The following is a 14296-nucleotide window of genomic DNA, read 5'->3' as shown; positions in this document are numbered from 1 at the left end:
ACTATCATGGCCGCTCGTCCCATGACGAAATCGTTTTTTTGGTGGGCCCAGCAACAGGGGATGCATTGTATTCACCTGTTCACACGTGTTAATCTTGGTCTACAGCACGGAGGTGTGAACGTCGCTTCCTGTTTGACCCAAAGAGTGTACGAACTCCGTATTACAATGCACGGACACACGGTACGGACACAGAGACGCACGGATAAACACCCCCAACTGTGACACATGCGCAAAGGAGCAGGATACGGAAATGTACTGAGTGGTAGATGATCTCTATATGTGCACGGGCGGGGCAACAGAAAGCTTTTTCTATATTGAAATTATGAATAACCAATTAGTACACACACAAGCGACGCCCACGTTGCAAAGTTTTTCTGTTTACAACCGTACCTCTACTGTCAACACCCAGGATCGCTCGCGCCTCTTGCTGGTGGCCTTGCCGATGAGTCTGATTTGGTATTTTCGCTAGTTTTCGCTACCAGTTTAGATATACCTTGCAGACTGTTGGTTTCCGAGATGGACAGATTAGCAACGTATGTAGCGGAGCACGTCCCCACGTTTCCTGGTGCTGTGAACTACTTGGAATCAATTATTGATATCGGCGTGCAAGTTAGGGATATTTTGAAATCACTTTGTGACTGTTGGAATGCAATGACACCTTCCTGCAAATAAAAACGAGAGACCGCTCAATTCGTGTCCGAACAGTGGTGATTCACAACGGAGCAGTTTATTCTCTTTGGATGAGGAAATTGAGGACTACTGCAAAACTCTCCAAACTTTTGTGAATCTGACAGAAGGCATATATATATATATATATGCCATACGGCCTTACATTTTTTCTTATAGTTTTCAGCAGTATGGGGGGGGGGGATAAGGTTATATATTTCCTCAATAACTCGGGTGTAATTGGGTTGAGCTCAATCTGATTCAACCCAGTTCTAGTGGAGTCGGATGGAATCAGGTGCAATTACTCGGTTTCCTGTGCATCATACACGTGACACACCAGTGGACAGAGACACAGAACATTCTGCAGTGTCTTTGTTTGGCGTGGCGGTTTGGGGTGTTGGAGAGGTCGCGCTCTTCACCCGAGTGGGATTCGACTTGCGGATTTCCACAAGTTCTGTGATAGTTGTGATTAATTCCGATCGGCCTGGTCCAGCGGTCTTCGTCGAAATATCGGGTTAAAGTTCATACACACTGACAGTATGATACACACTCACGCGCTTCCTCCTTTTTACTGCGTGGATCTTCTTTCTCGTTTGGATGTTTTTTTTTTTCCTTTGGATCTTTTTTTCATCTGTCACGTGACCCCGTTGGATCTTTCTACCACAAGCGCGGCACGCTGGCGGGGAGGCCTAGCCTGTGCTGGCCTTCCTTTTCCCAAATTAGGAACAGGGTGCATCGGAAGGGAAATCTCGTTGATTGGCAATTATGAGCCAGTCGCAACACAGTTGCGAGACATTGACTTCTGACACTGTGTCGGTCAGAGGACTGACAGCCGTCAGCGCAGTCGTCCATTGAGGTTTCGGTTGGGAAGCAGGACAGGTACCGATCTCTTTGTTCCAAGTTGTGTGTATATCGGTGGGCATCAATGAATGAGCCAGAAATTTCATTTTTTACAATGCAGCGAGGGGGGAAACTTGTATATCTTGATGGGTACTTGTAGCGACGGTCAAGAAGAAATGTCTTACTATCCTATTACAAATGTAATAAGGGATGTCGAGCCACTGTCGTCCTTTGCGCTGGCAATTACGATTCCTACCGGGGTGACCACGACGATGCCCCTGAAGTCTCTTCGGAGCCTTCTCGTCGCATCATTGCCGCCTTGAAAGACGGAGTGTCACAACGTCCATTGGATTCAGTACTCCAGGTGTACCGGTAAGACAACAGTACAGCAGCTTTAGTTAGTTTTAGTTACTCGCAGGGATGGGCATAAATAAATTTTTTGAGTATTTAAATATAAATACGAAATACTTTGTTGAAAGGGGTATTTAAATACGCTACATAAATACTTTTCAATATGAGTATTTAAATACAAAATATAAATACAGTATTTGAATCCCGTAACTACAACCATAAATACTGTGAGGAAGATGGCATCTGGAATTACAGAAATAACGATGATCATAACAACAAATCAGCAAGCAACAATAACATTTATTTCTTAGATTATCGTGGCGATTTTAATATTAGAAGTTTCTCGAAGTCTGCATCTTTTATGCACCTTTTGTTCGGCCGCACAATCAGACTCGCAAAGAGCAGCAACTCCACAGGTGCCGATTAACAAAGGCTTGTACTAAATTTGACGAAGCTGCTTCGTACAACAAGGTAATCGGGTAGTCGCGACGGTTGTCCGCACCAACAGTTAAAACTCTCCATCTAAAATGCTTGTCGCACGCGCATGCTGACACAAACACGGTATAACTGCGTCTCAAACTCGCCCTTCTTCCCGAAAGGTCAAATGCAGGGCAGTTTTAGGATATGAGTCAGTATATTCGGTATTTAGGAGTATTTATAAAGTATTTGCAAGAACAAATACCCGAAAATTGGTATTTAAATATAATCATAAATACATTTTTCCAGTCTGTATTTAAATTCAAAATATAAATACATGTATTTGTATTTTAAATAGTATTTTAATTACAATGTATTTAAATACTGCCCATCCCTGGTTACTCGTTGTGTTCTGAAGTGTCTTACTGTCTGTGAAATGGTGGTGAGTTACACTATCTATTATAGGGACGACGCGTCAACATCTGTAACAGATGGTGAATCGGCCGCAGTCATGCCAGCATTCCGGAGTGTAAGATCTCTGCTGCACAGGCATCGAAGCATATCTCTGCCACCGCTGCCTGGCCGCAGAGCTGACGTTACATTAGAAGGAACCTGGACCAAAACGTTAGATGGCGAAAATTTTTTTGCTGCAAACGACGAAGACAGCGACAAGATTTTGGTAAGGCACCACTACATATATGTCAAAGTATTGTAGTGTCTATTGGCTAAGTTCTACATTTATTGCAGGTTTTCTCTACACGGGCTAACCTAGAGAAGCTGTGCTCGTCCGAAACAGTGTACATGGACGGCACGTTCAAAGTTGTCCCACACATATTCGGTAAGCTGTATACAATTCACGCTGAATACTTAGGGGTTGTATTCCCTTTGGTGTGCGCGCTCCTTCCAGACAAGTCACAGTCAACCTATGCGCGATTATTCAGATTAGTGAGACAGACGGCTCTTACCAATGGACTGCGCTTCTATCCTCGCACTTTTCTTTCCGACTATGAGGCTGCAGCTGTAAATGAGGCAGAAGCAGAATTTTCGCGCAGCGCAGTAAGAGGCGGCATGTGCCATTATGCACAGTGCATATGGAAGAAAATACAGAACGTGGGCCTCGGTGGGAGCTACGTGCAACATGAAAGCAGAAGGAAATGAGTGCGGAGGGCTGCCGCATTTCCCTTGGTGCCTCTTCAATTTCTGGAAGAAGTCTTTCTGCGCCTACAAGAGGAAGCTCCAGAGATTCCACAAGCTACAAGCTTCCATGACTACATGGTGGACACATGGGCTGATGATGAAGGCGCAATATTTTCCAGTTACAACGCATCCTATATCAACACTGCATTGTAACTATAATATATAACTATGGACTGCATTATAATTGTAACTGTCGGGGTGACATGAAGTGATTGTGCTGAATGATTGGCTATCGTGGCGTTCGTATTTCACTTTGTTATAACGTGATAAACTAGAATAGAACAGAATATGAATAGAAAGAAAAAAATGGAAACGTCGGTCGGCACTGCTCCGACCAGCTATTCCAGGACGCTTGACGTGTGAAAGTACTGAATGATTTGAAAGATTATTTCAGCACGTATGTCCTTCAGTTGTTAAGGGTGATTGTGAGGTATGTCCCTGTTAAATGTTATTATTTTTAGTACTGTTATTTATTGTTATTATTATTTAGTGCAGTTATTATAATGTGTTGTTGTGTTAAAGGCTTACTGTTCTTTGTTGATCAGGCTTTTGTGGGATCGTTACGACAACCCAGGAAGGCGGACGACAAACAATACAGAAGGATGGTGTGGCGCCCCGCTTCGACGAAGTTGGCTCCACGCCTTCTCGTGGCGCGTTACCACGCCCTTCCTTTTTCCACGGGCCTTGCCCGGCCGAATAAACCTTCAGTTCCGATTCAGCTGATTTAGCGAGCACTTCTTTAGCTTAGCCCCTAAAATCTGGTGACCCGAAAAGAACTCGCCCATGGAGAACCCCGGCGATCCCTCAGGCACATCTGAGGAACCTCATTTTCCTCCTGCCCGCTCTCCCGCACCTGCCCAAGCCATCCAGCCAACACCACCAGCGATGGGCCACATCGCCGTTCGGCTGCCGCCATTTTGGCACCGGAGCCCGTTCATCTGGTTTCAGCAAGTTGAGGCTCAATTTCTCCTCCCTGGCATCACCAACCAGTTGACCCAGTACCGGCATATAGTCGCTTCTCTGCCACCCGAGATCGCCATTGATGTCTCCGACGTCATATCGGGCCCGCCCGGCACCACTCCATACGACCGCCTCAAGGCAGCCGTTCTTCAACGGACGACGCTATCTGAGCGCAAGCGGCTTCAGCAATTGTTAACGGCTGAAGAGCTCGGCGACCGAACACCATCTCAGCTGCTCAGAGCCATGCAGAATCTTCTCGCTGACAGAGCAGCCACGTTTGATGAATCCCTGCTCCGGGAATTGTTCCTGCAGAGGTTGCCGGCTACTGTCCAGATGGTCCTCTCCACTGCCGGCGGTTTGCCACTTGCACAGCTGGCTGAGCATGCAGACAAGGTGATGGAGGTTGCTCTCCCTGGATTAAGCATAGCCGCAGTCTCCGGAACCAACAGACCGTCTCGAGGTCAGGATCCCCCTCTGCACGACTGCCACCCACCATTGTAGCGGGCCGCGGACAACGACGAAGATGGCCACGCGCCTGGAGCACCGGTTTCAGTTCCACCGTCACCGCCTCTCCGTGGCATACCATCATCGCCGGTCGGGACTCGTGTAGAGGAAGACCACCTCCACTACATTTGGTGACCCGAACGATGAACATCAAGTTCGGAGCAATTCGGTCCATCAACATCCCAAATTTCTGACGACACCATCGACCAGCACTACCACGACACGCTATTCCTGGAAGTCACCGCCATTACCCGACATCACCACCGCTCTTCGCCTCTCGCTCAACACGCCGACCGCTCCCGTCCCGCTTCCGTCCACGCTTCCGATCCGCTACCGACCCAACCGACCACGCAACTACCCGACCGCTCACTGATCATCGCATCCGCCGACCGACCATCGCTTCACGGCTTCCAGGGACCGACCTGCTCTATCCACGGCCTCCGGTACACTGACGACCCACTGCTTCATTTCATTCATCCTGCATCTCGACTCGCACCCGCTGCCGCGACACCTGAGCAACGTGCTCGCCTGCCGACTTCGGCAGTCGCGGCAGCCGACGCCACGGCACGCATCAGCCGGCGTCTCCGGCAGTCCTCACGGCTACGCAGCTTCGCTTCCTGGGACCATACGAGCTCTCGCTCCCGTGCCGGTTGCGGCACCCCAGACACCGACTCCAGCGCCCGACCACGGCTTCAACGACTTCGCCACTCATCGACCTCTTCCTGCCACGCGTGCTGTGCCGTGCCGTGGAAATGTCCAGCAGTGCGCGTGATCCACGGTCGCTCTTGCTCTCTCCCTCCGGTTTAGACGTGCATGGTTCATCGTACTCCTTTCTCGCCGCTCCGCGTCTGAGCGAGGAGCACTGTAGCGGGCCGTGGACAACGACGAAGATGGCCACGCGCCTGGAACTTCAGGGGCGCGTTGCTGGCGTGCTCCGCGTCTCGCCATACGCCGTTGTTGCTATAGCGACCGAGCCGGCACGTGTCCTTTGTCATCACAGCTCCCTGAAACGCTGTTGCTGGCCACGACGCCACCGCCACAGCGCGGAGAGGAGGTCATCACGAGACAGCGAATGTTTGGTGGCGTTCAATTTCTCGCCGTTTGCATGCGTTTGCTCCACTTGTCGTCGTAAACATGGCGGACTTGTATCTGTTCCTCGCTGATGAGGGTATGTGCGAAACTGAAGAAACTCGAGTGTTTCGCCAGCATCGCGCCGCTTTCACGGCACTCTCCGAAGAGGAATTCATCGTGAAGTTCCGGCTTTGCAAAGACGCCGTGAGAGAAGTGTGCGAAGCTGTGGCAGCGGATTTGCAGAAACGTAAGTACCGCTTCATTCACATACGCATATGAAGAAGAGGGCAAAAAGCGACAGCTTTGTGGACCACAGTCATTCTTGGACGTCCCCTAGAACCGTGTAGAGATGATGTGTCATTTGCAAATGTCCCAATGAAATGAAATCTACCCATGCTGCAATTTAGAATTGGATACGGTGTTACCAATCAACGTGTACGCACAGAAAAACTTCAAATACGATCGAGCTTGCGATGACAAACGTCATGTTGATATGACAGATAAAACTGCGTAGACACAGGCGAGTTGGTGGATGAACTCCATAACTGCAAACATGAGCGGGGCAAAAACACATACACAGGACGGCATAGCAGCTCTTCTGTGTCGTGTTTTTCGTGTAGTCGTTGGACGATCATTCACAGCGAGGGAAAAGACTAGGGGAATTTGGCGTTACACTGCGTAGTGTACATGTTGTGCTCGTTTATCGAATACAATAACGAGTATGTGCATTTATGATAATTTGCTTGATATTTCATTGTGCAGCGCAACAGTGGCGTAGCACCACGCTTCCTGTGGAACAAAGGGTGCTTATGGCACTACGGTTCTTTGCTACGGGTGCGTTTCTGGGAAATATCGCAGAGGAGGAGGATTTCCTGACAAGCAAGCGACCAGTGTCGGAGTCAATTCATGTCGTGAGCTCGGCCATCATCCAGAACTTGGCACCACGGTACCTGAAATTCCCAGCGACCCCTGAGGAAAAGTTGATTCTGAAGCGGCAGTTTTACGAAATTGCAGGCATACCTGGCTGCCTTGGTATGTACTTTCAACGCTGTCTAGACAAATATAAAAACATGTTTTTATAGCTTTTTGCATGCTCCACATTTTATTGGCTACCCAACAATTTGCACCACAATGGGCAGCTCACTTACAAATTTCGAAGCAATTTCTGTTTAAAGTAAAATAGTTCCAGTGGTGGTTTCTCTCAAAGTATTGGTTACTTTTACTATGTTTCTTCTCCTATTGTCTACCGTACTCAGCACAGAGGAAACTGTCATACAGCAAAAAGGAAGTCCATAAGCAGCACTACAAGAATCATTAATTGCTGTTCGGAATGTGTTTGAAGCTTACCACCTTTCTAGAGTTTCCTCACATTTTAACCTCAGTGCATTTGTACTTTTCAGGTGCAATCGATGGAACAATGATTGCTATCATTGCACCGAGCACAAAGGACAAACGCTTTGTGGAGGGCAACTATTATTGCCACAAAGGATATCACGCACTCAATGTGCTTGGGGTATGCAAATCATATATGGTGAAATAGTATATCTAGGTCACACTACGTATCAAAAAATAATTCTTTAACTCACTGAATCATAATTAATTATTTTTTGTACATGTCGCTTCTCAGGCAGTGGAGCTGTTTAATGGCATGTGAAAATATATTAACCTGTCCTCATGTTCTCCTCCATAAAAACAGAAAATCTTGTGTATCAATATACTGTTTGTACATATTTCTGTTCCTTCTGCACTGTGCCTATTCTTCACATCAATAACTGAGGCAGACACAGAAACTGAGAAAAACTCAGAAGGGCTTGTAACATGTATGTGGTGGCACAAATGCGATACTGTTATGCTGTTCACCATTGCGCCTTAATGGTCAAATACATAAAGACACAACATAAACAACTGAAGACTCATAAGCAGTATGTTGTGGATTATATGCATGTAAATGACTAAAAAAAGTTTTATAGGTTTCAGATTCAACACGTCGTATTCTGTACGTGAATGCACGGTACCCAGGTAGTTGCCACGACTCTTCTATATGGAGCATGTGTGAGCTGCGCCGTCAAGCACCAGAGTTATTTAGCGACTGTGAATGGCTTTTAGGCAAGTACAAAATTCATCTTGACTCGGGGTTATAGTAGAAATAAGAAAGTGTAGTTTCCATTTTTTAATGAACTATTGCTTTAAATGAAATACTGTAGATTGCAAGTACAACATGTACACAGTGGCAACAAAAATTACTCATTTCTTTTTGTTGCAGGTGACCTGGGGTATCCACTTGAGCCATGGCTCCTGACTCCCGTCCGGAACCCTACGACAGGTGGAGAAGAGGCATACAATGAAGCCCATCGCAAGACAAGGGTACGCGTTGAACAGTGCTTTGGTGTGCTCAAGATGAGATTTAGATGTCTTCAGCGCTACAGGACCCTCCACTTCTCACCTGACCGAGCATCGAACATTGTAACTGCATGCGCCATCCTGCACAACATGTGCATTAAGTACAACGTGCCTGAACCTTCAGGTGAGGAGGAGGAGGGTAATGAAGGCAGCAGTGCAGACAGCTCTGACATAGACATTCCTGACGTGCCTGAAGAGGGATCGTTGTTATCAAGGGGACTGTACAAGAGGAATGAAATTATTAGGCAGTATTTTTCATCTCGTTAACTTAATATGTGTCATCCTGCCTCTTGCCTCCTTAATTCAGATTTGAGTGTATCATATTTCCGATGAGTTAAAAAAAATTGAAATGGTTGTCAAGCCTTCTGTTGAGAGAACTGATGTTCTGAGGCTGGAACACATAGAAATGACAAATTCATACAAAGCCTCAAGTGCATAAGAAATTAACGATGAAAGTGATGATAGCTCAATCCTTCTGTGTTGACAGTGTACTGTCGGTAGTTCACTCGGGTGTCTACAAAACTCGTGTTTTGATTCCCTGAGTTTTAAGGTTTTCACAGAATATTTTAAACAAATTCCTTGACCAAAACAAAATAACTCCTAGGTTTTCACACTGATCACTCAAACACCTCAAAAATGTGTTACTCGTTATTGTTTACGAGAACTGATTTTTTCTGCAGTAGGTAGTCCTCTTACAGTGTATTGTATGTTACTCCTGTGTACTTGTTATGGGGGCTGTCCTATGTGCTTGTCCCTGCCTTCAACAACTCTTTCGCATCTTCACTGACTTCTCCAGTTGCATCAAAATCTCCTGACAATTGCTTGTTTTGCAGGTTGGTAGACACCCTGCTCACAGACAATGTGCCTTAATGACAATTTTCTCTTGTAGCATATGTTTTGAAGAATATCTGACAATTTAAAGTAGTGATAACTGCAACAAAGACCATTAGTCTTGATGAATGAATGAGTCTATATTTCAACTTGTTATCTGTGCTTTCGAGGCCAAACTAACATTGTGTTCGTGTCTGTAAACTAAGTGTTGTTTAATGCATATGCAAAAGAGGAATCACATATGGCTATGGTTTTCATAGAGTGTAAGAACATAATATGCGGTCATCAAGGAGCCTATATTCGCCATGCAATGACCACTGCCTGTGTCTTGATCAGGATATTTTGAAACACACTTCATAAAAAGAGATGCCACTATTCAGCAGTATACATTTGCAAATGCTAGGCTGTCCTTTAGCTTCTTTTCAGAATATGTAAATTTGTTCTGTTGTGCATCAACACTTACTTGCACTGGGATGAATGTTGCTATTCATAGAAACAAAGATCATACTATTGCATGTTCAGTGCTCGCTGTCTTTCCAGCTTCAATCTGAAATAGTCGCTGATCGGAGTGATAGCCTGTGTGATCGGAGTGATAGCCTGTGTGTGGAAATAAATCACTTGTGATACCATGGATGCAAATTACATGTATATGAACACACAAAATGTGATATAATGCTGTTACCTATGCAGTTAGTTGTCTGTCATACTACACTAGTAGAAAGCTTAGATATGTTGTCTACATTTTTCCTTCTCTTTCTTTTTTTTTTCTTTTTTCATCCAGAACAGCAGTGAAAAGTTTCACTTCTCGATACTCTTGCCCAAAAGACCCAGTGTTTCTACCTTTTCCTGTTTGAGCGTATTACCTCTCGCAGCAATGCTATTTCGTTGACAATTTCCTTCTGCAGGCTAATAATTTGCTGCGCCACAGGAGCCGGCACACGTCTTCGCCTTCGACGCACAGGAGCTCGACGTTCATTCCTGTGAACATCCTCGCCAGTTTGGCTGCTCTGTCCTTCTGCGGCTGCCGTTGTAGGTTCAGGCATTGGAACCTGTACAAAGAAATTTAATTTTTATTGAACTGCAGTAACATAAATAAAAGCTACCATTTCTACGGCACTGGCACTCGAAGTGTTGCCGACATCACGAGCTGTGCCACTGGTGCCAGGTAGAGAGTCCTGAGATGCAGTGATGTGGTAAGTAAATGACATGTGGTAAATGGCATTAGTGTCACTATCTTAAAACGGTGTTACTGTGCACACCATCTGCACAGATCCGGCAGCACCATCCAACTGTGAAGATGCCTGCACGTCCTGGAAGCAACATTCGTTTTCATGTTTATTAGTTCACATAACCAAAAAATAAAAAAATATATAAAAAATACTTCACCAAGGACTTGTGGCACAACCACTACCCCTTGAGGGAGTACGTCGAAGGAGCCCTGGGTCCCTCCGACGCTATCCCACCCAACAAGGGCCATGACGCGGGCGTCGAAGCCGTGGAGGTTTGCCGCGACGTCGGCTACTTGGAATCGTGGCGGTTCTCCAGGCTCTACTAGTTCGTTTTGGACAATGCCGCCCCCTCCGCCGGTGCTGCAAATTGTGTTTATGTTGCCGCGCACGTTTTTACGTACGCGGTATCGCCAATTTCTCCAAAGGAGTTGCCATCCAGCGCCGTCTTTTTTAATTCCCCCAAGAGAGTTAAGGGATGCGGCGATTGTGTCCCACTTCGCCCGTCGATGTTGTTTCGTTTCGCCAGGCATAAATGACCGGTTGTTACAAAGTTCTGGGGACTCCTCCATCAGCGACAACAAAAGCAATTTTTGGGCCTCTGACATCAACATGCTGTAAATGAAAGCACGAGGAAGGCGTTTAAGGGTTATATCAGTTTGGAGCACTCTAAAGTGTAATGTTTTAACTGTTTAGCTTACTTGATTCAAAAGCTAGAGTTGTCTCTGCACTTTCCAGCACTTTGTCGTCTGCTAAACTTATGTAGCAGACGACACTGCCGCCGGCGCCGCTTTGTATGGATCGTTTATGTTTATATTATAAAGTGACTGTATGCTCTTTCTTTTATCACTGTGTTATCTTTTGGGTGATTTTCGGGCGATATCTTTACAAATTATGCAGCGTTGGACAGTTACGCCCGGAAATTTATCGTGTCTGCGAGCGTCCGGTGTCGAGACTGTCGCCGTGAATGAATGAGAAGAAGAGGAAGTTGGTGATATTGCGTTTGACACCTGTTGCTGGCCATCATACGCATTACGCCGCGCGAGGAACGTGGCGGTGGCGACGGCGAGTGGCGTTACGATGTGGCGTTGTGATGACTTGGCCAGCAACGCGCCCCAGCTCACTTCAGAAGCTTCAGTTCCACCGGCGCGGCCATGGAGATAGGCCACCGTCATCGCCTCTCCGTGGCATACCATCATCGCCGGTCGGGACTCGTGTAGAGGAAGACCACCTCCACTACACCCTCACCCTCTCCAGCTGAGCTCGTGGCAGAGGTAGCTGCCATGCGAACTGAGGTTCATCGCCTTTCCGAGACTGTGGCTGCTCTGCACTCTCCTGACAACCGTCCACGATCTCCACGCAGATCCTCTCGCTCACGCCGTTCCCGGCAGTTCTCCCGACGGCGACAAAGCCCATCACCACACGACAGTGCCAACCCACCTCCGTGTTGGTATCACGAGCGCTTCGGCGACGCGGCTATCCGATGCACACGTCCTTGTGGCTTGTCGGGAAATGCCCCCGGGAACCGTTGATGGCGGCCAGCGTTTCCCCGTCTCAAGCAGCAAGTCACCTATTCTTTGTTGTCGACCGCACCACCAAGACAAGGTTTCTTGTTCACACCGGGGCTGCCGTCAGTGTCATACCAGCGTCCTCCAATGATCGGCGGTGTGATCCGTTATTCCATCTGATGGCAGTCAACAACGCCGCCTGTTAGAGTAGAGGAAGGAGCCAGAGAGAGGCGTCGTTTTCAGTGTTTACTGGTTCCAAAACCAAACGAAGAATGATCCTAAGCAGGGGGATTCCGTGCATGATAAGTAAGGTTGCAAGTAAGTGATGCAACGGCCGAAATTTGTATTCTTCTGGGAGCCGATTTCTATGCCTCAGTGGTTACGGGGAAACAAGTCAAGGTACATGGGAATCTCATTGCCTTGGAGTCTGTCTTCGGTTGGACCCTTCAAGGGCCTACACAAGCTCATTCTATGCAGCAAGCTAGCGTCTTGCACGCCCAAGTATCGAGCTGCAACCATGACGAGATTTCAAGTACGTTGCAGTCTTTTTGGGACTTGGAACACCTTGGGATCATTGACCCCAACAGTGTAAGCAAGGAGAATCCCGTGCTCCAGTACGGTTGAGTTGGTCGATGGTCGGTATAATGTTCGTCTGCCCTGGAAGGACGAGCTTTTGCACAGACTTGGGAATAACAAGAAGGCCGTCGAGATCCGTTTGAGAAACGCAACACGTACATTGTCAAAGTATCAGAACCTCATGAATGAGTATGATCAAGTTATACGAAAGTACCTAGAAAACCGACAAGCAGAACGCGTAGACCCGGAGGAGCCGTTGAAGGGTACAGAGTACTACATGCCCCATCACGCAGTAATCAGGCGGGATAGAGAGACAACAAAGATCAGAATCATCTTTGACGTTTCTTCCAACGCACCTGGATTTCTGTCTCTGAATGACGTGCTACATGCCGGTCCCAACGTCAATTCGGACATTGTGTCTTTACTGCTACGGTTTAGAATGCATCGTATTGCCATGACGGCAGACATCGAAAAGGCGTTTTTGCAGATTATGCTCCATTCTCCACTCCAGAGCTCCACTCTCATACTGATGCTCTGAGGTTTCTTTCATACCGTTCTACGCCGGTAGCAGGTCAGCCTTTGCCACCCATATAGAAACGTGGCGTATGACTCGGGTGCCCTTCGGAGCACGATCTAGCCCCTTCCTTCTGTCGGCCACGATTCAACATGATTTGCGATTTGCTGAGAAGGATTATCCACAAACTGCGGCACTCCTGGCTAGTTCCTTCTATGTAGACGACCTAGTAGTCAGCGTGGATGCTCCATCTGATGCCGTCACGTTGTACGAGCAGACACTGAGCATATTCGAATCAGCTGGCATGAAAGTCAAGAAGCGACTAACCAATGACAACAACCTGTTGCAACGGATGATAAAGGACGGGAATACGACAGTCGATTCAGGACAGAATCTTACGAAAAAGGTACTCGGATTGCTGTGGGACCATCAAGCTGATGAGTTTCGATGCTCACCGGTGTCTGCTTCCGAAATGCCGTCGCATAAGAATAACAAGAGGCACGTGCTGCAGTCGGCCTCAAAGATCTATGACCCTTTCGGACAGCTGGGGTCGTTCACCATTACCGGAAAGATACTAGTACAAAGTGTTTGGGAAGCTGGGTTTGATTGGGAGGATCCTTTACCGACTGACATTGAGTCGACTTGGAAGGAGTGGTGCAACGGATTGTCTGAGCTCTCGCATGTGTCCATTCCTAGACTGATCAGAAGTAACAACGACAAACTCCCGAAGTGGCTGTACATTTTTGCAGATGCCAGCCCAAAGGCGTACGGGGCTGTTGCATACGTGGATGTACCTGCAAGAGATGCCTGCTCTAGCCCACGGTTCCTCCTTAGTAAGAGCAGAGTCGCTCCGCTCAAACGCCATGCCTTGCCTCGTCTTGAGCTCATGGCAGCTGTCCTTGCGGCGCGCCTGTCTCGTTTTATATGCGAAAGCCCTGCACGTACAGCTCGATTGCCTGTACTGGACTGACTCTCACATAACTCTGCACTGGATTAAATGGCCCCTGACTAGGTGGAAGACGTCTGTGGTCAACCGAGTGCAAGAAATCCGCGAGCTTACGTGCCCACAGTCATGGCGACATTGTCCCGGTCAGGACAATCCGGCGGATCTGTTAACGAGAGGAATCAAGGTACAACACTTACGCGACTCCCAGCTTTGGTGGCAGGGGCCCAAGTGGTTGAGTAATCCAGAAGCATGGCCTCCTACGCTCGTGCCAGAGGTTTCGTCACTAGAA

General features: G+C 47.4%; 3 protein-coding genes across 5 annotated transcripts; all 3 read left to right on the top strand.

The window, feature by feature from the left end:
- The first annotated feature begins 4254 nt into the window (after positions 1-4254).
- LOC135378810 (uncharacterized) lies at positions 4255-4932 on the top strand. The gene has a single exon (XM_064611911.1). It carries the CDS (start codon positions 4255-4257, stop codon positions 4930-4932), a length of 678 nt encoding a protein of 225 aa, XP_064467981.1.
- A 1065-nt stretch (positions 4933-5997) lies between these two features.
- Positions 5998-10348, top strand: LOC135366271 (putative nuclease HARBI1). Of its 3 annotated transcripts, XM_064598961.1 has the most exons (7): positions 5998-6253; positions 6769-7038; positions 7407-7519; positions 7977-8112; positions 8270-8370; positions 10143-10266; positions 10322-10348. In XM_064598961.1, the coding sequence occupies exons 1-7, from the start codon at positions 6070-6072 to the stop codon at positions 10327-10329; spliced, it is 936 nt and encodes a 311-aa protein (XP_064455031.1). In that variant the 5' UTR covers positions 5998-6069; the 3' UTR covers positions 10330-10348. The 3 variants fall into 3 exon arrangements, with proteins under 3 accessions (XP_064455031.1, XP_064455024.1, XP_064455019.1); XM_064598954.1 differs by having other exon boundaries at positions 10143-10348; XM_064598949.1 differs by lacking the exons at positions 10143-10266; positions 10322-10348 and having other exon boundaries at positions 8270-9870.
- A 2804-nt stretch (positions 10349-13152) lies between these two features.
- Positions 13153-14031, top strand: LOC135378800 (uncharacterized). Its single transcript, XM_064611899.1, has one exon. The coding sequence runs from the start codon at positions 13153-13155 to the stop codon at positions 14029-14031; it is 879 nt and encodes a 292-aa protein (XP_064467969.1).
- The last annotated feature ends 265 nt before the right edge of the window (positions 14032-14296 follow it).

This window comes from Ornithodoros turicata, chromosome 1 (assembly GCF_037126465.1).
Source record: "Ornithodoros turicata isolate Travis chromosome 1, ASM3712646v1, whole genome shotgun sequence".
In the NCBI taxonomy this organism is placed as follows: Eukaryota; Metazoa; Arthropoda; class Arachnida; order Ixodida; family Argasidae; genus Ornithodoros; species Ornithodoros turicata.
The sequence above is the reverse complement of the archived record's forward strand: the minus strand, read 5'-3'. Positions and strand labels throughout refer to the sequence as shown.

What these genes read in the sequence shown, in the direction of transcription:
- LOC135378800 (XM_064611899.1), top strand. Translation starts at nt 13,153, where the DNA reads ATGACTCGGGTGCCCTTCGGAGCACGATCTAGCCCCTTCCTTCTGTCG.
- LOC135378810 (XM_064611911.1), top strand. Translation starts at nt 4,255, where the DNA reads ATGGAGAACCCCGGCGATCCCTCAGGCACATCTGAGGAACCTCATTTT.
- LOC135366271 (XM_064598949.1), top strand. Translation starts at nt 6,070, where the DNA reads ATGGCGGACTTGTATCTGTTCCTCGCTGATGAGGGTATGTGCGAAACT. An exon ending in GGCAGCGGATTTGCAGAAAC is followed by an intron (nt 6,254 to 6,768) that starts GTAAGTACCGCT and finishes TTCATTGTGCAG; the next exon opens with CGCAACAGTGGCGTAGCACC. An exon ending in CGACTGTGAATGGCTTTTAG is followed by an intron (nt 8,113 to 8,269) that starts GCAAGTACAAAA and finishes TTTTTGTTGCAG; the next exon opens with GTGACCTGGGGTATCCACTT.